Source organism: Leguminivora glycinivorella, chromosome Z (assembly GCF_023078275.1).
Source record: "Leguminivora glycinivorella isolate SPB_JAAS2020 chromosome Z, LegGlyc_1.1, whole genome shotgun sequence".
NCBI lineage: Eukaryota > Metazoa > Arthropoda > Insecta > Lepidoptera > Tortricidae > Leguminivora > Leguminivora glycinivorella.
This window is the reverse complement of record NC_062998.1, coordinates 3,762,723-3,787,986: the sequence shown is the minus strand read 5'-3', so window position 1 is coordinate 3,787,986 and position 25,264 is coordinate 3,762,723. Positions and strand designations below refer to the sequence as shown.

Here is a 25,264-nt window from a genome sequence, read left to right as displayed (position 1 = left end):
TGAAAAAGTTTGTACATAGCCACGTCAGCAAATTTCAATGGATCCTATTTTGTTACCAACATTTAGTAATTACGTCTACTTTCGTAAGATATATACAGGATAATTGTTATAATTAAGAAAATTTAGATACTAGAGAACCTTATGACGAAATAATATAAAAAATTTACCTTCCAATAAAATTTGTATTATTTTGCCTGGTATATCCGAGGTCTTTATAGAGAGAGTACGTCGTAGACGGTTGTACGGTCCACATACCGCACATTGCCATCTCAGCGAAATTACTTACAATTGCGTAAAGCATTAGAATACGAGTCAGTTCACGTGCATAATTACCGCCCATCACGCGTGTTCTCATTAGCATTTTCATTCATTATTTCGCGCTTTTATACTTAAGGTATTTTAGTGACAATAAAGTGTTTCGGCAATAGTGAGTGTTATCATTACATCAAGCAACCAACAGAATACAATTGGTGTACGGAGCACTAGCAGCCCATACATCAATTTGGTCCTTCGAGTCTTTATAGTGTTTTTCGAGTGCCTAACGTGTAGTATCGAATCGGTTTGGCTGGCCTCCCACAAGCGGGTCTCACCAGTCGGATTGAGAAGGCGTCTACGCTACACCGGGCATAAGGGAACACTGTTTGACCAGCATAGCAGCACCAGCAGCTGCATCATAGAGCAGAATATCAGACCTTTACAGCAGTATACAGCTAAATAAATTTAAGCAGCACCAGCAGCTGCACTTATTTAGCAGTTTACATCATAATCAGCATATCACAGCATATCAAAAGCAGTAAGCATATCATAGCAAAATGGGATCTACACAGGAAATGTTGGAAACCCAATCAGAGCTTATGGAAAGCATGAGCAAGTTTCTTGAAAATTTTAAAAAGGATGGACATGATCGCAAGACTCCTGACAGGATCCCGAGAAGGTTACAAATTCTTGACCGGTATTGGGAGGATTTTCAAGCAAACCACAAGAAACTTTGTGAAGGGGAGGATGTCGAGCATCCTTACTTTTACGACAATCAATTTGAAACCGCGGAGCAATTTTACAAAACCACAAGGCAGTACGTATGTACCTTCTTGAAGCAGGAACGTAAGTTAGCAGATATACCATCATTATCAGAAGCATCTATATCAAAGAGGGAACCATCACCCCAACCAAGTCATCGTGACAGGGCGGAACAACCCCGCCCGCCGGTGGCGGAGCAGCTCCAGGTACCAACTACATTGCAGACGGGGTCTACTCACAATAGTGACCCCGCTCCTATCAATACAGAAGCAACAGATACAACATCTCGTGGGTCTCTTAGCAAAACAGATGAGATGTTGCGTAAGCAAGCCAGCAATTTTAGAGCATTCGTCAGAACTGTATCAAATACTGTCTTAGAGCATCTTAACGAAAAATGGGAATTTGAGGATGCTCTCAAGACTCTACAAGCACGGTGGACCGCCATAGATACCCTGCACTGGGAACTTGACAGCATTTTAGAATCAAGAAATCTCACGTATGAGATGAATTACAACACTTATGAGATGCAGTTTAACAAAGTCAAGAAAGAAATAAACACCAAAATGTGGTCGGTCTCTCACAGAGAAAAGTCAACACCTAAGATGGAAATTCCAGTATTCAGTGGCAGTTATCAACATTGGACCTCATTCAAGGACCTTTTTACAGAAGCAATCCACGCAAATCCATCGATCCCTAACGCCCAGAAAATGCAATTTCTAAAAAGCAAGGTGAAAGGGGAAGCAGAAAAACTAATTCAGCATCTACTTATCAGTTCGGACAACTATCATACATGTTGGGATATTCTAAACCATAGATATAACAACAAGAAGATGATTTTTTCGTCTCATATCAACGTTTTACTCAGCATACCAAACACACTGCAACATTCAGCAGCATCAATTAGAAAATCCACGACACTACCAACGAATGTCTACATGCCATCAAAAACCTTGGAGTGGATATATCGACGTGGGATCCTATCATAGTCCACCTTCTCTCTCAAAAATTGGACGTGGAAACATACAATGATTACGTCGAGTCACAGAAAACGCCACGTGAATTACCTACTCTGAGCGAATTTTTGGATTTCTTAGAAAACAAATTCACATCATTGGAGTCATCTCGCCGCAAATCTGACCAGCCGAAATCATACCAACAGCATCACCAGCAAAATGAACCCTCAACAAGTAGCAAGAAGGGTCATTATTATAAAGCATTCAACACTAATCAGAACTCTAATTCATATTATAACAATTCATTTAAAAATGCAACAAACAATTTAAATGAATGTTATAAATGCCCACATTGTCAGAATGACCACAAGTTATATGCGTGCAAAGCATTTCTCGGATTACAAGCAAACAACAAACGGGAAATGATTGCGAAATATAATTTATGCAAAAATTGTTTATACGATCATAAAGGCAATCAGTGTCATTCATACAAAAGATGCCGCGTCTGCAATGGAAATCACAACACATTACTTCATGATGCCTACGGAAACCCGAACCCAAGCACATCGGGTCACAAAGCAATTACCGCCGACAGCAAAAAACCTTACATAGGCAACAGCAATCACGTGTATCAAGATGAATTTCCAGAAACTCTCTTAGGAACAGCATTAGTCAAAGTCATGACAAAAGATAATACAATGGTGGTCTTGAGAGCCCTAATTGACCCGGGAGCTCAGCCAAACCTGATATCAGAGAAAGCAGCACAAATTTTGGGGCTACCACGTGAACAATATAGTGGAGTCATTTTTGGCGTCGGTGAAAAGGAAAACAATTGCAGAGGCGTTTTGAACATAACATGCGCGTCTCTAGTCAATGACTACGTCTTTAACGCAGAGACTTACATTATGCACAAAGTCGCAAAAAATTTGCCCAACGAATCATTTCAGAAACCTACATGGGATTTCTTAGAAGAAATTCAGCTAGCTGACCCAGACTTTAACATCTGCCGCCAGATAGACATAATATTCGGAGCAGTCATTTATGCAGATATCATGCTACCTGGTATCATGAGACGAGAAAAAGCCACCCACTAGCACAAGCAACACAATTGGGATGGATTTTCAGCGGCAACGTCCAACCAATGAGATGCCACGTTGTTTGCAACAACATTGACGACATACACAAATTTTGGTCGGTAGAAGATATATCAGAAACTTCAAATATGTCTCAAGAGGACCTCGATTGCCTTCATCATTATCAGAATACAACGAAACGCAACGATGAAGGTCGTTACATCGTGAACATACCTTTTAAGCCAGATTTTGAAGAAAATTTGGGAGCCTCAAAACCTATGGCCATAGCACAATTTCGTCAACTCGAAAACAAATTCAGCAGATACCCGAAATTAGCAGAAGCATACAAAGATTTTATCAATGAATATTTATCATTAAATCATATGGCAGAGTGTACCAGCAATGAGATACCCAGCTGTTACCTGCCGCATCATAGTGTCGAACGGGAATCTGCAACGTCAGCACTACGTGTTGTTTTCAACGCGTCAGCAAAAATGTCAACAGGCTACACATTAAATGATTTAATGTACCGAGGCCCAAATTTGCAGCAAGATCTTCTAAGTCTTATTTTGAAATGGAGACAATATCAATACGCATATACAGCAGATATAGCAAAAATGTTCAGGCAAGTGTTATTGAACCCTGAGCATCAGCAATTTCAAAAAATAATTTGGCGGCCATCCCCAAATGAGCCGTTGCGAGAATACAAGTTATTAACAATCACGTATGGAACAAAATGCGCCCCATTTCTAGCAATGATGACATTGAGACAGTTAGCAACAGACGAAGGTCACAAATACCCAAATAGCAGAGCAGCAAAAGCATTACAAGAGGAGTTTTACATGGACGACCTCCTCAGCGGAAGTTTCACTTTGGAGTCAGCAAAACAATTACAATCAGATTTAATGAAGCTACTCAAATCAGGGGGCTTTCATTTACGAAAATGGTCTTCGAATAAAGCCGAACTTTTAGAAGACGTCAGCAAAGCACAAAATCATGAGGAAGAGTTCAACTTCAAGCACTTACAATCAACAACAAAAACGCTCGGCCTCAAATGGAATCCAGTTGAAGATCAATTTACATTTCAAATGAAAAACGACACTACAGCGCCTACGAAGAAACTTACAAAAAGGACATTGCTCTCAGAAATTTCGAAAATATTTGACCCGGCAGGCTGGTACGCGCCTTTAACAACAAAATTCAAACTCCTGTTCAAACAAGTTTGGCTTAGCAATATACAATGGGATGATGAGTTACCTGACAACATCAAAGAGGAATGGGGGAAAACTCGACTTGATCTCCAATATATCAACGATTTCAAGATTCCAAGATGGTACCAGACTTCCGAGGCCGACCATGTTGAACTACACGGATTCTGTGATGCATCAATGAAAGCATTCGCTTGTGTCATATATTGTAAAGCAAACAATCAAATCACACTGGTCGCAGCTAAATCAAGATTGGCCCCCGAGAATAAAAACCTCACATTGCCGCGACTAGAATTATCAGGAGCACAATTATTGACCAAACTCATGGTCAAAACACAACAAGCATTGACAGGTCACCATATCAAAGTTTTTGGGTGGACAGACTCAACCGCGGTCCTAGGATGGCTTCAAGGAGACAGCGGAAGATGGAAGCCCTTTGTAGCAAACCGAGTCGAGCAAATAAAACAAGTAATACCATCAAGCAACTGGCGATATGTAAAATCAGCTGAAAACCCAGCTGATTGTGCTAGCCGAGGGATTTCCGGAGAGCAACTACAACAACATTCATTATGGTGGAAAGGGCCCGCTTTCCTTCCGTCATTCAAAGAAGAGCAAAACATAGATCATCCCGCCTTTATCACAGATCAAGAAGTACGTTCAACAAAAGAAGTCAACGTCACAATACGTCACAGCGACGACGACGTAATACAACACATATTGAGCAAATTCAGCAAAATGACACGAGCGGTACGTGTACTTGCTTGGATACTACGAGTGATAACGCGTCAAGCAAAACAAGAGCCCTATTTGACTACAACGGAGTTAGATCAAGCAAGGCAAAAAATCGTCAAATACGTACAAGAATGCGAATTTAAAGATGAGATCAACAGTTTGAAAACAGATAAGCATGTACATAAAAGCAGCAAGATTTTAGACCTTAACCCGTTTTTAGACGAACAAGGACTATTAAGAGTCGGCGGCCGAATCAAGCACGCACATATAAGCAAGGACAAAAAGCATCCCTACATAATTCCACATCGAGGCCGTTTAACCGAGCTTATAATAGACCACGCACATCGAACTAAGTTACACGGAGGCGCACGCCTAACATTGTCAGAAACTCGAAACCACTTCTGGATTGTTGGCGGAAACAGAGCAGTTAAAAAACAGTTACTACCTTGTGTGATATGCAAAAAGATTAAAGCAAAACGTCTACAGCAACTTATGGGAGATTTACCACATGCCAGGGTCAACCCTTCGCGACCATTTGAACATACCGGAGTTGATTTTACAGGGTATGTCGACATAAAACTTAACAAAGGTCGTGGAGTGAAAACCACCAAAGGGTATGTTGCTGTTTTCGTCTGCATGGCGACCAAAGCCGTGCACTTCGAACTGGTGTCAGATTTGAGCACATCCGCTTTCATAGCAGCATTGAAGAGGATGTCTGCCCGGCGTGGAAAACCTAGTCACATGTACAGTGATAACGGCACGAATCTGACAGGCGCAAACAACGTACTCCAGCAAGAATTAGCAGAAATACAGCAGATTTACAACAACGACTTCCTAACCGAAGTAAGTGAGATGTCAATACAATGGCATTTTAATGCTCCCGCCTGGCCAAGTGCGGGGGGAGAGTGGGAAGCCCAGGTGAAAGGGCTTAAGTATCATTTACGTCGTGTGATCGGCGAGCAGAAACTCACCTATGAAGAATTTTATACGGTGTTGGCTCACATAGAGGGATGCATGAACAGCAGACCACTCTGCGCAATATCAGAAGATCCAGATGATTTGGACTACCTGACACCATCGCATTTCCTTAGCAGTGGTCCTGTGCTAACCATATTAGACACGGAACAGGACGAGCGAACAAGGTGGCATAGAACACAAAAGATACATCAAGACCTGTGGAAGCGATGGCAGTCAGAGTACCTCTGCCAACTATCAGTCAGAAGCAAATGGAAGCAACAACAGGAAAACCTTAAAATCAATGACATTGTTATCATACACGAACCCAATCTGCCATCTGGAAAATGGGCTATGGGCAGAGTAGTACAGTTACATCCGGGGAACGACGGCCTCGTCCGCGTTGTAACTCTAAGAACAAAAAGTGGGATTATAAAACGACCAATCGTCAAGTTGTCGTTATTATCAACAGATACATCATTAAGCACAGCATATAAATCAATGACGACGACACCACACCAATCAACAAGCGACAACGAAGCCAACAAACAACAAGCACAACAATCAAACGTGGAACCCACTGCGGAAAAGAAAAGGAAGACAAATCCACGGAGATCAGTCTTATCATCAATGGCTTTATCGCTATTTCTATTTATGACCTTACTCACGACCGGACACTGCTACTATAACATTACGAAATTGAGCAAATCACTTTATTTGGACAAACTATCAAACATGCAAGTAATCCGAGACGAGTGGAAACTGGTCGTATATTACGACATGGGCCCCTACTGGGAAGGTTCAGAAACATTCGAAAAATATCTCAAGCAAATCGACAATGTTTGTTCTAAAACAAAAACAAAACACTTTTGTGACATAATAATGTTACAATTGCATCATAGCTATAGCGAATTACAATATTATAACAGCATGTTACTTAGTCAGCGTTTTGAATCACATGTACGGGAGCGTCGCGGCCTCGCGGACGGCGTAGGCTATATCGCAAATAGCCTATTTGGAATTTTAGATCAACGATTTGCCGCACAATACGAGAAAGACATCTCTATTGTCAAGAACAATCAGAAACATTTGGCACTACTATGGCAAAATCAAACATCGGTCGTTGAAGCAGAATACAACATGCTGAAAAGAACAGAAGAAGCAATGAACAAACAACATAAAGTTATCAACAAACACTTGAACAGTTTAATCAACGCAACTAATACACTGCAAACAGAGGTTCAAAACGCCGAAGTCATGAATGAATTAGCACTCTCGGCAATCATCGCTAACAACATGCTCAGCAAGTTAAAATCGATTCAAGATACATTGTTAGACACAATAACTGACATTCACCACGGCATGTTTAACATTCATCTCCTAGCACCTGAACAGTTACGTAACGAACTAAGCATCATCTCAGGGCAATTATCTCAAGACTTAGCATTGCCAATCAATAACATACAGACTGGTATGGCAAACATATATCATTTACTCAAGGTAAAGGCAAGAGTTACGCAGCGGTATTTGATGTTCGAGATTAAAATACCCCTGGTCAACAGAGAGAGCTTTGACCTATACAAGATTATAACGATCCCGCAACAATATCAAAACAAAACAGTCAGCATTAAACCAATATCCGACTATGTGGCCATCAACTTACACAAAGATGTGTATCTCTCTATGTCGGAAAAGGACATACAACAGTGTCTACGCTATGAAGACTCTACTCGACTTTGTCACACAAAAAAGCCAGTATTTCATTTCAAGCCAGATGAAAGTCTCTGTATCAAAGATCAGATCACAAACAAATGTGAAACAACAATCACAGCATGCCGAAATAGCTGGACAGAATTAAATAAGTTAAACACTTATTTGTACTACTGTTGTGATAAATGCACTATGCGAATCATATGCGACGATCAAGTTACTGCAACACAGACAGAAAAGGCCGGGGTAATCGTACTCGGCCAGAGCTGCGTCATCAAGGGCGTGGACTTCACTGTATTATCACATAAGGACCAATGGAGTGAAATTAAGGCTACATCAGACATTTACACCCCAGAAATAGCTCAGATAAATCATATTTTAAATATTTCACTCCCATTATCCGATATAAATATCACAGATAACAGAGTTGAGCTTGAGCAAATCCGAACTCAAATCAAACAAATGAAGACAGAGACAGCACTACAAGGCGACATCTCGTACCACGACGTGCATCAATTCTCCATAATTTACCTACTACTGCTGGCTGCGCTCATAGCAACAGGAGCAGTCATCTGGCGCCGCTTGCGCCGTCGCCGTAGCGGAAGCGCCGATATTCATTCAGCACTTCAGGAACAGACAATATCTACCATCGTAACTAACACTCCACAAATTCAACCACGAATCCTGAGTCACTCATCCAGGCACGAGACACCTATTAACTTGGAAGTTAAGACGACACCCAACACTCTCAGCATACGTAAGACGTCGAAGCAACATAGAGGAACTTCACCCGTCTTAAATTAACATTACGTATCAAGACAGTGATCATACGTTTTTAAATTTATATTGTATCAATTGCTTTTATCATCAAATTTGTATCATCCTCATCTCTCGCTTCTCTCGTGGGGCAGCATGTACGGTCCACATACCGCACATTGCCATCTCAGCGAAATTACTTACAATTGCGTAAAGCATTAGAATACGAGTCAGTTCACGTGCATAATTACCGCCCATCACGCGTGTTCTCATTAGCATTTTCATTCATTATTTCGCGCTTTTATACTTAAGGTATTTTAGTGACAATAAAGTGTTTCGGCAATAGTGAGTGTTATCATTACATCAAGCAACCAACAGAATACAATTGGTGTACGGAGCACTAGCAGCCCATACATCCCAAGGGCTATTTGTTACAATACTGGTATTTTCGATCAGACTATTTCGCGTCAAGCGAGCGCGGTTGCAAGCGAGACTCCTGAACTCTGAACTCTTTTTAGTGAGGGCATTTGAGGATACCGATCGCTCGGTAAGACTAGCCTAGAAGATGAAAAGTACGAGCGCTGTCGATTGCTACTACACTGGACGGAGGTATCAGTCGATTTCTTTAAGTCAGTCATTGACTCTTAGGGTAATCCATTACCTAATCCAAAACCCGATGCGACGGATTTCTACTTCGTGCAATGAAGGTCGACAGAGTAGACTGAGAGGTGGAGACGTCAGTGTCGCATCGCTGGTGGTTGCTGAACACGTCGTGGTAGCAGGTCAAGGGGTGAATTTAACACCGCCACACATGCGCGCTTTAAGAGCGTAGGCGGAGCGCAATAATGGCGGTGCACCGCACTAACGCTGGCGTTGCGCCCAGTGGGCGCTAGCGGGAACGAACGAGCGCTGATAGCGAGCGCAACGCGCGCGGGACGCGAGCGGAATGCACGCGCATTCAGCGCGCTGATAGCGAAGCGGAATGCGCTTTATGTGTGGCGGAGGCTTAATACGTACCGTTGTACGGCGTAATGGCCCTGCATCTCTCATACGAAGCATACATCATCTCGCAGACGAAGAGGTACGATGACGGGCGAAGCAGAAGAAGGCGAGGTCACCGAAGGTCACTTACTTGGCTCCCAGGGGTGCATACTGACCTCGTACGACAGTCTGTTGGAGTCAGCAGTTACTGTCGTAGTTACTCGTACCAGAAGAGATGTAGTCCTGCCATCGTACAGCATAACATAACATACAACTGAACTGTGCATAGCATATAGTGCTATGCGAACCTTAAGCCGGCTGCATGTCACTTCAGTCGCCAGCGCCACCGCCTGTTGAAGATTATTCTCCATCGGAAGAGCTTTACTTCGTACAATGTTCCGATTATTGAAGGTCTTATCGGGCTGCAGATGCAAGCAAAACAGGGGCGATTGGCCTACAGCTATCGGCAGCTGTACGAGGTAATGCTGGAAACTGCAGCGGTGCAACCTTCCTCTGTAGACCACGAAAGTTGTGAAATTTATGAAATCAGGTTCTACGATCGAATCAAGCACTATATTAATTGAGTATAGTCGAGCCAGATGATAACTACTGAAGTACTCCTGAGTTCCTGGCCCCTTTCGCTTTGAGCTGGAATCTGAAGTTCACTAAGGCGAAGCAGGTTTATTTTTCCCAATTTGTTTATTAGAGGCTCGGCGAATAAGTTAACCTCTCGAATGGACAGGGGGCGCCACAAGCCTCCGGGAAATCGTCGTGTACTTGGAACCCCCGCGGCCAGATTGCCGATCGGTTTTGGTGTCCGCCCGGTAAACAGACGCACGCTCAGGATGCAGGACGCTGGCTCGAATTCAGATCTGGACATTCTGAAAGGGATTTTTTTTTTAATTCCGCAAACCTTTACGATGTCTTTGACCTACACAATGAGCGATGTACAGGAATCACAGGGTCTTCTCGCGAGGCGCCTCTCCGATTAGATAGCTCGCGAACATCGTCAGGACACCCTCGCAGCAGTGCGGCTCCTCGTCCGGTTATTGACGTCTTACCTCGTTCAACTATGGGTCTCCAAACCACGTTAGGACGTAGCATCTTAAGAATTTATCTGTTCTCACTTCGGCGACGGAGGAGTCCTTGGTCAAAATAGAGTGTAAATACTGTCAAAGTACTTCACGGGAACTGGAAAGAGAAGAGTGGATACCATAGTGTACGGGATGTCAGCTGATAGCGGCGCCCGGCGTCACATTGGAGGGTAGTATCAGCCTGGTCAGCAACAGAGTCTGCAACGATACCGTAGCAGACGGAGCCTGGATAGTCGTGGTCGTGGCACCATTGTAGGGGAAGACAGTGTTCGCGGTGAGCGTGACATCTTAGGCGCGACGGGCGTTATCAGCGTGGCGGCTAGCAGCACCAAGGGCCCACATCAGCAATCTTACCAGCTTGTCACTGCAGCAGACGCTGTTATGTTCGGCGGTGAGATTGAGACGGCCGTCGTCAGCTCGAAAGGCGTCTCGATGCCCTGTCGCGTCGCGCAGTATCGTGCTCGGTGGCCCTCTCGAGGTCGCCGCCGTCAGCGCGGGAGGCACCGGCGCCAGCGTGGCAGTCAGCTACATCGGTGAACAGCATCAACAGAGTTCGCGGCGTCGTCACGGCAAACGCGGCAGGAAAATTAGCGACGCCTTCGCGGCAGCCGCAGTATTGCGCTCGGTGGCGCGATGAAGGTCGCCGCGTCTGCAATCTTACCTCGTGCGATCGAGGCGACATCAAGGCGCCAGCATGAGCGTGTCGGCCGACGACACCGGTGGAAAACTTCAAGTAGCTTGCGGCGTTGTCACGGCAGACGCAGCAGAAGGATTGCGACGCCTGTGCAGCGGTTAACAGTATTACGCTCCGCATCACCACTGAGGCGCCAGCATAAGCGTGGCGGCCAGCAATACTGGTGGACAGCTTCGGCAGGGTCGCGTCTCGCGTCGTTGTCACGGCATATGAACGCTCTACATCACCATCGAGGCGCCAGCATAAGCGTGGCGGCCAGCGATACTGGTGGACAGCTTCAGCAGGATCGCGGCGTTGTCACGGCAGATGAGCTCGCTGCATCACCATCGAGGCGCCAGCATGAGCGTGGCGGCCAGCGATACTGGTGGACAGCTACAGCAGGTGGACAGTCAGCAGGATCGCGGCGTTGTCACGGCAGACGAACGCTCTGCATCACCATCGAGGCGCCAGCATAAGCGTGGCGGCCAGCGATATTGGTGGACAGCTTCAGCAGGCTCGCGGCGTTGTCAAGGCAGACGCACGCTCTGCATCACCATCGAGGCGCCAGCATAAGCGTGGCGGCCAGCGATACTGGTGGACAGCTTCAGCAGGATCGCGGCGTTGTCACGGCAGACGAACGCTCTGCATCGTCACCATCGAGGCGCCAGCATAAGCGTGGCGGCCAGCGATACTGGTGGACAGCTTCAGCAGGATCACGGCGTTGTCACGGCAGACGAACGCTCTGCATCACCATCGAGGCGCCAGCATAAGCGTGGCGGCCAGCGATACTGGTGGACAGCTTCAGCAGGATCGCGGCGTTGTCACGGCAGACGCACGCTCTGCATCACCATCGAGGCGCCAGCATAAGCGTGGCGGCCAGCGATACTGGTGGACAGCTTCAGCAGGATCGCGGCGTTGTCACGGCAGACGAACGCTCTGCATCACCATCGAGGCGCCAGCATAAGCGTGGCGGCCAGCGATACTGGTGGACAGCTTCAGCAGGCTCGCGGCGTTGTGGCGGGGGCAGAAGGTGGTCGCGCACGGGTTCACTAACGGCACGGCGCTCGCGTCGGGGCAGCAGCAGACATACTTACAGCGTCGCACGCGACGCCTATGCGGCGGCCACAACGTTGTTCGGCGGCACCGCAGAGATGGCCATCGTTAACGAGGAGGCAACTTCTACGCAACCTCGGCGGCGCCGACGCGGCGGACAACACTGCCGCGGTCAGCGGCGCTATCGCAGCGCTACAGTAAGTTTCGGCGCCGACACGTGGCTTGGGGCCTCCGCACCGAATCGGAAACCGAACATATTCTTTCTAAAATAATATGAATCTGCTCACCCATTCGTCGGAGAAATTCAAACCTCCTTGAAGCGCGGTATTCCTCCACCGCGCCCGCCGCCGCCGCCGCCGCCGCCGCCGCCGCAGCCCGCAGGTCGCGCAGCACGTGGTCCCCGGAGCACGTGGTCCCCGGCGGAGCAACTTACCTACGTTACCGCTTATATTCTCGCGCGAAACTTTTAATACGCGGATAACACTTCCTACTTTAGTCTCGGAAATGCGAATAGTTTAAAAAGAAAACTGATTAACGGTAACGATTTTTGCAGCATGGAACTTTCTTACAAAAAAGTGGGTAGAATCATAAAGCACCGCTCGTTCATTTCTATAGTGAGAACCCCGAAAGACGAATAATGATCGCTAGCGAGGCATAATATATCTCATTATTCAAGACGAACGAGCGCAAATTAAAAGGGAAGAAAGAATTGACGGATGAAATTGAAAAATTTCATAATTCCGAAACGTTATAAGCCACTTTTTAAATAAAAACACGAATAACTCTGGTTTGACCAGAAATAACAAGGAAATAGAAACTAAAAGATTAATTTCGAGACACCATGCTGTAAAAATGTTCGAACGGAATACGCGACAACCGGTCACTTCGGCGTTCGACGAAACAATGCGGGTGGCTGGTGGCGAGTCGGGGCGCGGGGGGGCCTTGTGTTGCAGGTGGGGAAAAACGGGACTACCAACATCGCGGCGGTGAGACGCCGGAGCGACTTACAACGAACGATGGCGCCATCTATCGGTCCGATGCGACGTCTACGACGTACTCTCTCTATAAAGACCTCGGATATACAAACGGCACAAATAATAAAACTTACTAAAATCTCAATCCAACAAAAAATCTTTGTAACAAAATAGGAATTCCTTAATTTTTAACCCCCGACGCAAAAACGACAGGGTGTTATAAGTTTGACGTGTCTGTCTGTCTGTTTGTCTGTGGCATCGTAGCTCCCGAACTGATGAACCGATTTAGATTTTTTTTGTCTGAAAAAAGTTAGTCGGGAGTGTTCTTAGCCATGTTTCATGAAAATCGGTTACTATGTCGCGGTCGGGGGTTTTTCCAAAATTTTAATTTTGTGGTTAGGTTATTGTACAAACTTTGCGAACTGCTGATCTCACTCTTACAAGCATGGTACGGTACGGGTTCACCTACACGGATTAGAATGTTTGCTAGGAACGCGCCTCTTTCACATATCCAAAGTTTCATCCTTGAGAAAATGAGGAAGGTCTGACGGCTCTGGCTCTTAGTCCATAAATTATTTTTTAGTTAGCAGTTTATAAAATACAGACCCATCTAATAGGTACAGTCAACCAATTGGAACCCTAGGCCACTGTAGAACTATGTCATAGTGTCATTTTGACATGGTTCTAGAGTGGCCTAGGGTTCCAATTGGTTGACTGTACTTATCTGCGACCCTGTGTGTCATAGCTTCCAAGACGACTGTTCGCCACTGGACCCGATCATCTATTTTCAACCTGGAGCTGGTGCAGATCCGCACCCACTGTTTTTGTAAATTCGGATTTTAGTTTTCCTGCTGAGAAGCCTGGACACCAATACTTTATGCAGAGCAGCACCGCACGGCAAGGCATTCTGTACCTACACGAATGTAGACTTCTTATCACATGTAATTTGATTCTAAAAAAATTATATTCTATTCTAGTTATTTATATTTGAAGACCCTTTAAACACGGTATATCTAACATGTAGATCTTCACATACATCATGTTTACCTGTGTGGTGACGGGTTAAGAATTTCACCACCCCCTTTCTTCCCGTGGGTGTCTTAGAAGGCGACTATGGGATATGGGTTAAATTGTGGCGTAGGCGAGAGGCTGGCAACCTGTCACTGCAATGTCACAGTTTCGTTTTCTTTCAACCCCTTATTTGCCAAGAGTGGCACTGAAGCTTTAGTAGTTTCATGTGTTCTGCCTACCCCTTTATGGGATACAGGCGTGATTGTATGTAGATCTTCAGATTTACCTCGACCTACTTTGTACCTACCGTCGCATGTTACTCAGTCTTCTCGTGGTTTATACGTACGCCTAACATTCCGAAATTAGATCATAAGTAGGTCTAATTTCGGAATTTTGGCGCTTGCTTAAGTAAACTAAAGCAGTTTAAGTACTATTCTTGTACTATTATATATTCTGTGACTATACTAGAAATTTATACAAACAAGCACAAGGCCCGCCTGATGATAATCAGTCACCGTAACCTAAGGGACCGGCCACACTTAAAAGAGACGCATGTCCTGCGGCGGTGCGTAATGGACGTCCTTACACTGGTATAATAAGGACGTTATTTTGACACGAGACCATTTTATGCAACTGTGTTACTATCAAAAGGGCTGAAGACTGCAGATTAGTAACCCCTAATATTATCGGAGCCCCTGCGTCTCAAAATTCTTGCCAGGTTGCACGTGCACATGGGCTTTGTGCCTTGTCCCGGGTCCCGTCTCGAGGGAAACTTAGGCCTCAGGATTTGGATTTCTTGGCGCTATCTCGACTAGTAAAATGAGTAGCCTTAATGGCTCAAGACAAGTAAAATGAGGTAACATCGCAAAAATTAAAAAAAAAAACTAACCAACTTTATAATTTATTCGTATTAAAAATAAATAAAATTTATATTTTAATTTATCAATAACAGACATCAAGTGGGAAAGTGTAATCCACGGAATACTTTAATGTGTAATCTACGAAATTCTCAACACCATTGCTTTGGATTTACAGTACTTAAATAAAATGGTCAAGCAAAAATTGTCACTAAATAGAAGTCGGTTAAAAATGGCGACAAATTAAAAATTGTAGTGCTCCACCAGCCAATATATTGTCTTCATAAAGCGCGTGCATGCTTCATAAAACCTTGAAGTTGGCGGAATCATCGACGAGCCATATCACTGTAAATGTAGGGGCGAAGGTATCGTGCATAACTTGAAATTCGCGCTTTTTAGTGATAGATTTGCTTGACCGTCTATATTATACGTTTTTATTTTAAATAGGAAAATATGTAGCATAGTGCAGTGATTGCGGGTCAGCATCGGGACGAAGGTCACCGCTTCATCTCGTAACGATCATTTTGGGATCTTCGGATCTGCTGAAAAAAAATCTCCGTTCAAAAATGACAATATTGAACGCGTTCACCAGGTGCTCGGCATACCGAAACCAACAAGTATGTGACACTTTTAACCCTTTTACCGCCAATGACGTCAACTGACACGCGGGGCTATAGCTTTCGATCATTCAGAGCAAGTTGCATCAATCACAGTTGGCATACAAGTCAACGTCACACAGCAAAAGTATCGAAAATCCCATAAGGTACAGCGGGGCATATCTCGACTGGGGGGGGGGGGGGGGGGGCAAATGTAACTAGTCCATTTTTTCCACGTTTTACAATGTTTGAATTATTAAATACTTAGAGTGTCCACCGGTTATATATGGTAGGGTAGGCGTGTTCAGTAGGATACATGTAGAAGTCAACATCGTAGTGTAATAATGGGAAAAAATGGATTAGTTACACTGCCAAGCTGAGATTTGCCCCCCGTACCTTACAAAAAATAATTGCGGATGCTAAATCGATCGGTGACAGACGGTTTCGTGCAACCGACCCTTAATGACGCGCCACATACGACGGGCGTGACGTTCAAAGGGTTAAAAAGTCAGATGTTTTTGCGCGTACATATTTGTAGCGCAGATATTAGCCTACATTCACCATTTTTAAGGAAACAAGCTGGGTGAGCTATACAAGATTTAACCAATTTCTGTGTCTCTGGTCTGTTAGGTTGTTAACAGGATATAAATGTTAAACCATTTTTCTGATAACGTGATGACTTTTATAGAAGCTTTGACGCCAATGACGCCCTACCTAACAGTCCTAAAACGCAGGTCGGAATACCACCAGAGAAAACCGAGACATCCCTGACATGTCACGATTTCTAGTTTTTCGTCAGGTCTCCGAGATTGGCGTGTGTCAGGTTTATTTTAGAAAGCTAAGCTAAGTAGGTACTAGAAGTTAGGCAAAAGTTGAGTGTTAGGGAGAGGAAAGGAAAGTTCTAGTTCCTAGTTCACGAGTCACGAAATGATTTGGAATAAAATAGAGGGAATTTATTTAGAGTGAATTGATAGATAAGGAAATATCTTGACTTTTGTCTTGATTTACTACATTCCAGTGGTAACTTGTGTATATTTTCGTCCTAGATTATCTACGTGCTTTTATGAGACAAATAAAATAATTAGGTGGCGACTAGCTTACAATGGCAGCGAAGGAATACATGGTTAAAAGCGGATAGCAATAAAAAACCATCTACAGTTAAAATATTTATTGATTATCCGAACTAATACAACGGAACATAATCAACACAACGCGACTATAATAGAACAATTAGCCTAGTCGTAACGTATATAAAAATAAAAACTTACATGTGCTAGTCTTAATTAGATTTTCTTACTATTCGCGTCTACTGTGGCCAAGGTATAGAACCGTTTTAACATGCTTAATAAGGCCTGCGATACACATGCCCGTAGCTGGCACAACTGCCATGTCAGTTCATATGTCAGTAATTTTGTACGCTGCTAGCATGCCAGTCGTGCAAGCTGCAGGTATGTGTATCGCAGGCTTAATGCCTGACTACATGATATGATAAGTAAAGAGAAATTATGTATTTATCCAAATAACCGTATTTCATTTTGGATGTCAAATAAGTATTTTAAATACGTCGCACTATGGGGCGAAACGAAGAAAAAGCGGACATTTGTACTTTTTTGCGAAAAGCGAATTCAAAAAAATACTATTCGATATGAAATAATATGGCGAACAATAAATGTGCTATAACATTTTTCAAAATAACGCAAATATAAGGCAAAAATAAATAAAATGTGTTTTTCTTGTATGGGACCCAAATTTAGGTGCCCTGTTTCAGGGAAACTATGAGTTACCTAGACTAACGACATTCAGAATGTTATTTCCCTACTTTTCTAGAGTACGAAATGATAAACAGCCATGTTTAGTAGGCGCCCCTTTGTCTGCTTAGTCCAGTCAAAAAGTCATCAAATATCGACAACTTTTTTGTAAACTTATGACGTTTTTTTGATACTTTTATGCTACAACTACAACAATGAATTAAGAATTTGACAATTTATTGGCTTTTTTACTAAAATTGTAGATTGTTATCTAACGACTTTGAGTCCCAGATTAAGTATTGGGTTTGTGGTGCAACATTTCGGTATGCAATCTATAGAAAAATTATCGGAAGAAGCATCAGAAGCAAGAAATAAGGGTTTTCGAAAATGTAGCAGAATAAACACAAATGAAGATATCTTAAAGAACTTTTTGATATCTTCTGATCCTCAGACATCATTTTTGAGGCCAAGATTGACTAAAAAACTAAGCCGCTGCCTCCTGAAGCGTTGGAATTATTAGTTATTGAAAATAATATGGACGAGGTAGATGAACATAGTCATCTTTTTGAAATGCCATTAGAAGATAATGAATAATTGTTTTTATTATATTTTTTAATTTTATCATTTAATATTTTTTTACTAAACGAGCCAATAAATTGTCAAATTCTTATTTCATTGTTTTAGTTTTAGCATAAAAGTATCAAAAAAACGTCAATTGTTTACGAAAAAGGCATTAAGTAAAATGTCGATATTTGATGACTTTTTGATTGGACTAAGAAGACAAAGTGGCGCCTACTAAACTTAGTTGTTTATCATTTCGTACTCTAGAAAAGTAGGGAAATAACATTCTGAAGGTCGTTAGTCTAGGTAACTCATAGTTTCCCTGAAACAGGGCACCTAAATTTGGATCCCATACAAGAAAAACACATTTTATTTATTTTTGCCTTATACATATATGCGTTATTTTGAAAAATGTTATAGCACATTTATTGTTCGCCATATTATTTCATATCGAATAGTATTTTTTTTAATTTGTTTTTCGCAAAAAAGTACGAATGTCCGCTTTTTCTTCGTTTCGCCCCATAGTGCGTCGTGTATTACCGTGGCTGTAGCATCAAGAGCGTGTGTTATGGCGCTAACATAAATTATCAAAATATGGTGTGAACTGGATTCAAAATTCAGTGAGCATCGAAATGTATGTGTAATTAAAACAGTAACATACCAGCCCGTCCCAATTCTACAATACATTGGTTATTCTGTCTGTAATGGGCAATGCCGTATAAATACCTTAGCATGCACCTACATTAAACTACCGCATTAGGGCTCTATTCTAGTGTAGTCACCGTATAGAAATGAGAAACAGGCGGGGTGTCAAAATTATCTCCACACGCACTACTGATCATCTTAACCCTCTGAACGCCACGCCTATCGTATGGGGTCACCATGTAATTTGTCGGAATGCACGAAGGTTAATATAGCGCTGTAGGCGCGCGTATGACGTCTTTGGTCTTAGAAGGGTTAACAATAAAATTAAAGTTGTGTTTAGATCATTTTGACCACGTCATCGCTTACACGCCTGTTATACTAGCTATACTCGAAAACTCAATGGGTAAATGCTGTAATAATGCAAAGTATATCTTTAATGAGCTGCTAAAATGGAATGAAAACTATATATTTTGCATCTATATCCGTCCGTACAGTTCGCACACTAAGGCTGAGAATTTTCGCAGCGTTTATGATGCCTATCCATGTTCATGCAGGCATAGCATTTGAAATAAAAAAGTGTGGCATGTCAAACTTCTCATTAACCTATTCCCCGCCACGTCAAAAAGGTATAGCATGTCAACATCGACAAGCGACAAAGTTAGTTTTAATAGACGGAAGCAGGTACTTTTTCAGGTTTACGTAAACCTTTTCCAGGCAACACCAATCTTTAGGGTTTTCCCAAATATCCACAATTCTAAATGAATCCTACTTTAACCATTTATTTGAAGACACATAAAATTTTCCCCGAAGTTCAATTAAACTTGAACCTTAAAATGGATGCTATAGTTGAAATTACTCTAGTTCTATCGTATTTAAATCGTATTCTTACCCGGAAAAGGGTTAAAATCCTCAGGCTACGTCTACGGCTGACGGCGTTATCAAACTCGCTGGTAACTTAGCTTGCTCTAACCAACGGTGATCTCTAAAACGAACTTAGTTAAATTTTCTAACAACGGAGCCTATTACAACTAGCCTACGATAGTTTAAACTAAGTTTGTGTACAGAATAGTTATACATATACAGGAACAAGACTATTACAGTACAATATTTGCGGCAGGTGTATTTACTGTTATTGCTCAACTGTTACGCCATTTGGCCCGGTGTCTAAAGCAGAATAATAGCTAGCTGAATATCTATTTTATAACGCGTTGACCCAAAAATGACAATATATGTTGTCTGTATTTTAACAGTTTTAACGTCTGATAGGTTAATAAAGTAATGAGTGTTTTCTGAATAGTTTTTTTTTCGCCAAGCGGCGATACTGAGGCCTTTCTGACAGCAAAACGTCAAGTCCCAATCATATTATTAAATCACCGCACATGCGTCAATTAGTGGATTTAGAACTACACCGTATTAATTAGACTACGGATAGCAATAAGTGTGGCCGAGAAAGCATACTAATCCTATATATTTATATAAAACACCGTCGTAAACCTTTTAAGAGTTCATGATGGTTAACACACTTCGAGTTGACATAGTTTGTAAATAACACGTACTTACTACGAGCCAACATATTTGTCACATTTGTATTTGACACTTAAGCCTCGGCCAAACATACGAGCGTTTTGATAGCGTAGCGGAATGCGAGCGTATTCAAAGCCTGCGCATGCGCCGCCGATCCGCTCTGAATACGCTCGCGCGGTCACACATAACACAGCGCGCGTTGTGAGCGGACTTGTCTGAATTGGATTAAATGTTTAACCATTTAGCTTTGTTTTATTCCAAATTGTTGTTTTGATTTCTTATGTGTCATTCAATAGTTAGGTATTAGAAGTTTACAGTTGCAAATTATAATAGGCTACGTCTGGCGCACCGCCTCTGCTAACACTGCGCAAAACGCGCGTGTGTGGCCGAGCTTTTAGTGAGATTAAAAAGAGTAGACATTATTTTAGATAAAATGCGTTTGAAGTTCTAGACATTATGTATACATAAGGTAGAGTTAGTAATAGATAAGTAGATATAATATATATACAGACTATAGAGTAGAGACATATTGGTGTTACTTTCGTATAGTGGGAGTAGTTAGACATTATTATAGATTTGACTTTTATAGGCAAAACGGCGTAAATATGATATATTTTACAGACATGACATGAAATTTACAACACTGGTTTTAATTACTTTTTCTTTCTATCACGTTCAGAATTATACCATAAATTATAATTGAAAACTGATGACGTACGAAAATGTTTAATAATCATTATCAAATTATGTCAACGACTGCACAAACACGATTAAAATGTATTTATTATTATTATCTAAATAAATTATACCCTAAAACCGTACCCTAGTTCACACTCGTACCTACTAAGCTCATTAACAGTGCCCGTAACTTTCATGCCGATGACATAAATTTGACGTCACTCTGCATATAGGATGATTCAAGAGTTTTATTTAATAATTAATCATTATTCTTCAATCATTTTAATCATGCAAAACTAATAATAAATACTTAGGTACTTGATACGTGAAAAGTAAATTAAATTAGTTGTTTATTTTTTTACATTCATTTTATTAAATATATTTTTTACCATATTTCAATAAATTATTAAAACGAAACAACTTGTTTCCTTTTCGTTTCACGTATCAAGTAGGTATTAATTATTCCACGTATGAATTGCTTACTTTTGAAGTCATTTGTACATGATAAAAATTGATTAATGAATAATGATTAATTATTACAATAAAACTATTTGAATCACCTATAAGCAGCGTGACGTCAAATTGATGTCATCGGCATGAAAGTTACGGGCCCTGCTCATTAACAACTACGCGGGGAAAAGGCAGGATAGGGCCTAGGATGGCAATCTATAAGATGTGTGTAGAATAAGGAGCGGCTTAGTAGATACATACTACAGGGCCTAACTCTGGTGCGCCTACCACCATAGCTGGGCACCGTTAATCTAATAGTTAACTTCGATAATCGTTAATCCGTTACTAAAAAAGTTAACTTCGTTAATCGTTAAAGCGATACATTTTAACAAATTTAACGTAAGTTAAAGTTAATCGATAATCCGTTAACACGCAAAAAAAATTGAATGTGACTGTAGGGATTCACTGGAAGTATGGTCATTTCCTGTACCGTTGGGGTTGCCAAAGCTACCCGATTTTCATACACAGCCCCTGCGTGTCTAGAAAGAATTTTTGGCTGGATGTAGAAGGCTGTGACCTGAGCTACTGCCGAGAGCTATGTCAGGAGAGCTACAAGGTCGGGGCGATAGAGGCTAGGAGAGTTCTGCTGGGAAGTGAATGTGGTCGTAAATTGGGCTCTAATTTGTTGCTCTGACACTAATACAGTCGCCATGGTAAAACCTAGGATTCGCCGAATCAACATTGGTGAAGCGAAGCGAAGTGAACATATAACAATACTTCTTTAAGTAATATTTCGGGCTTTTAGCAATCGGAATCGGTAAAACCTAGGATTTACCGGTAAATCTTAGGAATTGCCGTACTTCGGGCTTTTATAATAGCGTTCAGAACCTGTTTTTCGCGGCGCAACTATCGCGTGCCGTGTTGGATTAACGATTAACGGACCGGGAGAAATTTAACGGAAGTTAACGAGTCCGTTAACATTTTTAAAGTTAACTTAAAAGTTAATCCGTTCATCGGAAAGTTAACTTCATTAATTAACGTTTAATGGATTAACGAGTTAATGCCCAGTTACCTACCACGAAGGGCATTGGGCACCGTGGGGGGCTGCCGCCGGTGTGGCCGTGGAAGAGTAATACATTTAGCTGTGAGTATGAACTAGGGTAACTAAATTATCACAAAAAAACTCCAGTTGCTTGGAATTTTATTAATGCATTTCTTAATTTGGTTAATAAATACGGACCAGTGGCGAGCGTGAAAATTTTCGTTGGTAAAGCCGGAGTGGTTTTGGCATCTGTTTTGAATGGACTTATACAGATACTAAAGAATTTTAGGGAACCCGTTGGGAATCGAGTTGTATCGACGCTCCGCCACTGATACGGACACTATTATTTTATTCTAAATTTCGTTTATTTATTAGGATATGGCAATGAAGATTTTCAAAGGATATACATACTAAATTTACCGCAATTTCTTAAATGTTTTGTCTATCTTAGACGCGGAATATCATGATCCGTATTACGACAGTTTATTTTGGTGGCTTACTGTCGGTGTCATTATTTAAATTTTTCTATTTCTTGTAAAATTATGATTTGGTCCTGCTCTTGTCAGACACGAAAAAAATAAGACCCTACAAATCTAGTTGGAAATTACATAAATATTTTGCATTCATTTTGGACACCGTTTCACTCATTTTCATAAGTGCATACAACGACACGAACAATCATATCATTAACAATTACTAAAGTGCACATCGGTTGGAATCATCAGAAATTTAAGCACCAGTGTTTATACCATAGGCAATTTCAGTGCTTAATTTCTGCCAATTGCAATCAAGGGGGCCTGATCCTGAGGGCCTATTACGAAAATATAAACTACACTATAGATACAGTAGCGGAAAATAATCTATCATATTTTTTGGGACACATTTGCATACTTATTACATTAATTTTTAAAAAACGGCTATTATACGGCAACTGAAGGTTCATTTTTAAAACAATTCGTATGCCCGAGTTATGCAGGGTAGCTCTGCGGGCCTCAAATAGTATAATAGTGATGTGGTGTAATTTTCATACCAACGACTTCTGGGATTGATAAATCCATCCATCTGTATTATATTGTTAGCAGGATTCGCTATTTGGTGTTTTTATAATAAGAAGTTCAATATTAGTAACATACGCGATCGGTGTGTGTGAAGTCTCTACTCCGCATCAGGCTCTCGTGGCTGCCCAAGGGCCACGTGCAGTGTGTCCTAAGACTCGTAAGTATTCAAATCCATATTTGTAATGATGATCCAATAGTTGTTTTCTTGATAAGAATTTAATTTTAAGAATTTTCGACTCATTATTTTCGATACATAACCAGTATGATAGATTTTTTTCCGCTACTGTACTATTGTAGTGTTCTGCCATATTGATTCGTATTGCCTAAGTACTAAGGTTACGTTACGCGGGTAGTCGTGATTCGAAAGAAAATTATGGCTAAGAGGTAATTTCTGCGATCAGACAGTAGTCAGTAATACTGACCACCTCGGTCAATATAGTTTGAACACTATAACACTCCACAACATACTTACAGGCTGGCAGCCTGGCATATAAGAGTAGAAACTAAAAGTGGCAACATTTCTACTCTTTTATGCCAGGTTGTAACTTTATGTTGACCGCTATTGGTATGCGCGCGCGTTTGAGAGAGTACTTGTGTAGCAAAAGTATGAGTTTTTGAAGCTATAAGTAAAGCAAGTTTTAATATGAATGACAGTGTCTCGTCTAAATTAATATATACAACTGTCGTTAACATCTTACCTGTATTTAAGAGCCCTGCACGGGTAGCATGGTCGCGCGATAGACGATAAAATATCAGGCCGTCCCTATCGCACTATTAGTAAGTGCGATAGGGACGGCCAGATGTTTGATCATTTATCGCGCGACCATAATTGCCTGCCTGAATGACTTTTTAGTTGTATTTTTCGGGAAAAAATCCACCTTTAAGCGCGAGATTTTGACCAATCAAAAAGTATGAAAAGGTAATAAATGTAGAGCAATATCTACGTACGGATATGTTACAATATTTTTTACGTGTCTCCGTCGTTTATTTACAGCCTTACAGCTTGGAAAGAGTAGAAAAAAAGTGCCAACTCTACGTCTGTTTCAAATCAATACGCATTAGTAAACTAGATGACGTTACGATGTTGCCACTTTTTAATTTCTACTGTCTTTGCCAGACTATACCACTTAACTCTTGATGGTTTTCTAGCAGAGAACACGCTCTGGGTGTCTTACCTTTCCAATGAATGTTACAATAGTAAAGTTAATCTTCTCAAGGACCGTATGAGTTAAGGTAAGCGTCCACAGACTCGCATCTTACTACGGAATTTAGCTTTCATCATATAGCACGTCACAAAGTACACAATAAACAACAGGAGACACAGTGCCTCCACCGCTACGCTACGATACTACCGTGTGGACGTCTACCTTTAAGCGGTAGAGTAAACAGTCTTGGCAACATGTAGAGTCAGTGCGGAAAGAGAAGAGTCAAGGAATGTATTAAGTCCCTTATATTCCATGAATCTCCACTTTCCGCGCAGACTTATTATATATAGCAGCCCCGAATACACGCACACCATTAAATAAAGGGACTAAAGACAGTTAAAATGTTAAATGGACATCAACAACACCCCACACCATGTATGGTAATTGAAATAAAACACACATTATTAATAAATATAATGAATTTTTATTGCATATTATACATTAATTAAACGGTAAAAACTTAAGAATTGTTTTGCATACGTAGTGTGCGGTGTTCGTCATATAAAACCCGACTGAGAAGGACGAACAAACAAATGTCAATGAAATTAGATCGTGTATACCGAGCATTACTACACTGTTCTAAAGAAAAAGCATGCGACCCACTTTAAACCCGAACTATATCACGATAAGTTTTATTATTCAGTAATAATTCTTTAGGACAGTGGTTTAGCATACATTGGTTGACATTATACAGGCAGGTTTACGAAAGCT

The 25,264-nt window shown here is 41.8% G+C and overlaps 2 protein-coding genes across 5 annotated transcripts in view; one reads left to right on the top strand and one right to left on the bottom strand.

Moving 5' to 3' along the window:
- The first annotated feature begins 244 nt into the window (after window positions 1–244).
- Window positions 245–8,748, top strand: LOC125241373. The gene is made up of 2 exons (XM_048149831.1): window positions 245–431; window positions 5,789–8,748. Exon 2 carries the CDS (start codon window positions 5,836–5,838, stop codon window positions 8,449–8,451), a length of 2,616 nt encoding a protein of 871 aa, XP_048005788.1. The 5' UTR covers window positions 245–431; window positions 5,789–5,835; the 3' UTR covers window positions 8,452–8,748.
- Window positions 8,749–15,074: 6,326 nt separating this feature from the next.
- LOC125240419 (casein kinase II subunit beta) overlaps window positions 15,075–25,264 on the bottom strand; it is a 29,843-nt gene continuing 19,653 nt past the window's right edge. For 3 of the 4 annotated variants that reach the window (XM_048148302.1, XM_048148304.1, XM_048148305.1), the window contains exon 8: window positions 15,075–15,588. In XM_048148302.1, coding sequence (XP_048004259.1) covers window positions 15,566–15,588 — 23 coding nt within the window. In that variant the 3' untranslated portion in view covers window positions 15,075–15,565. The remainder of the gene's footprint in view (window positions 15,589–25,264) is intronic. The other variant, XM_048148303.1, reaches the window with a different exon arrangement.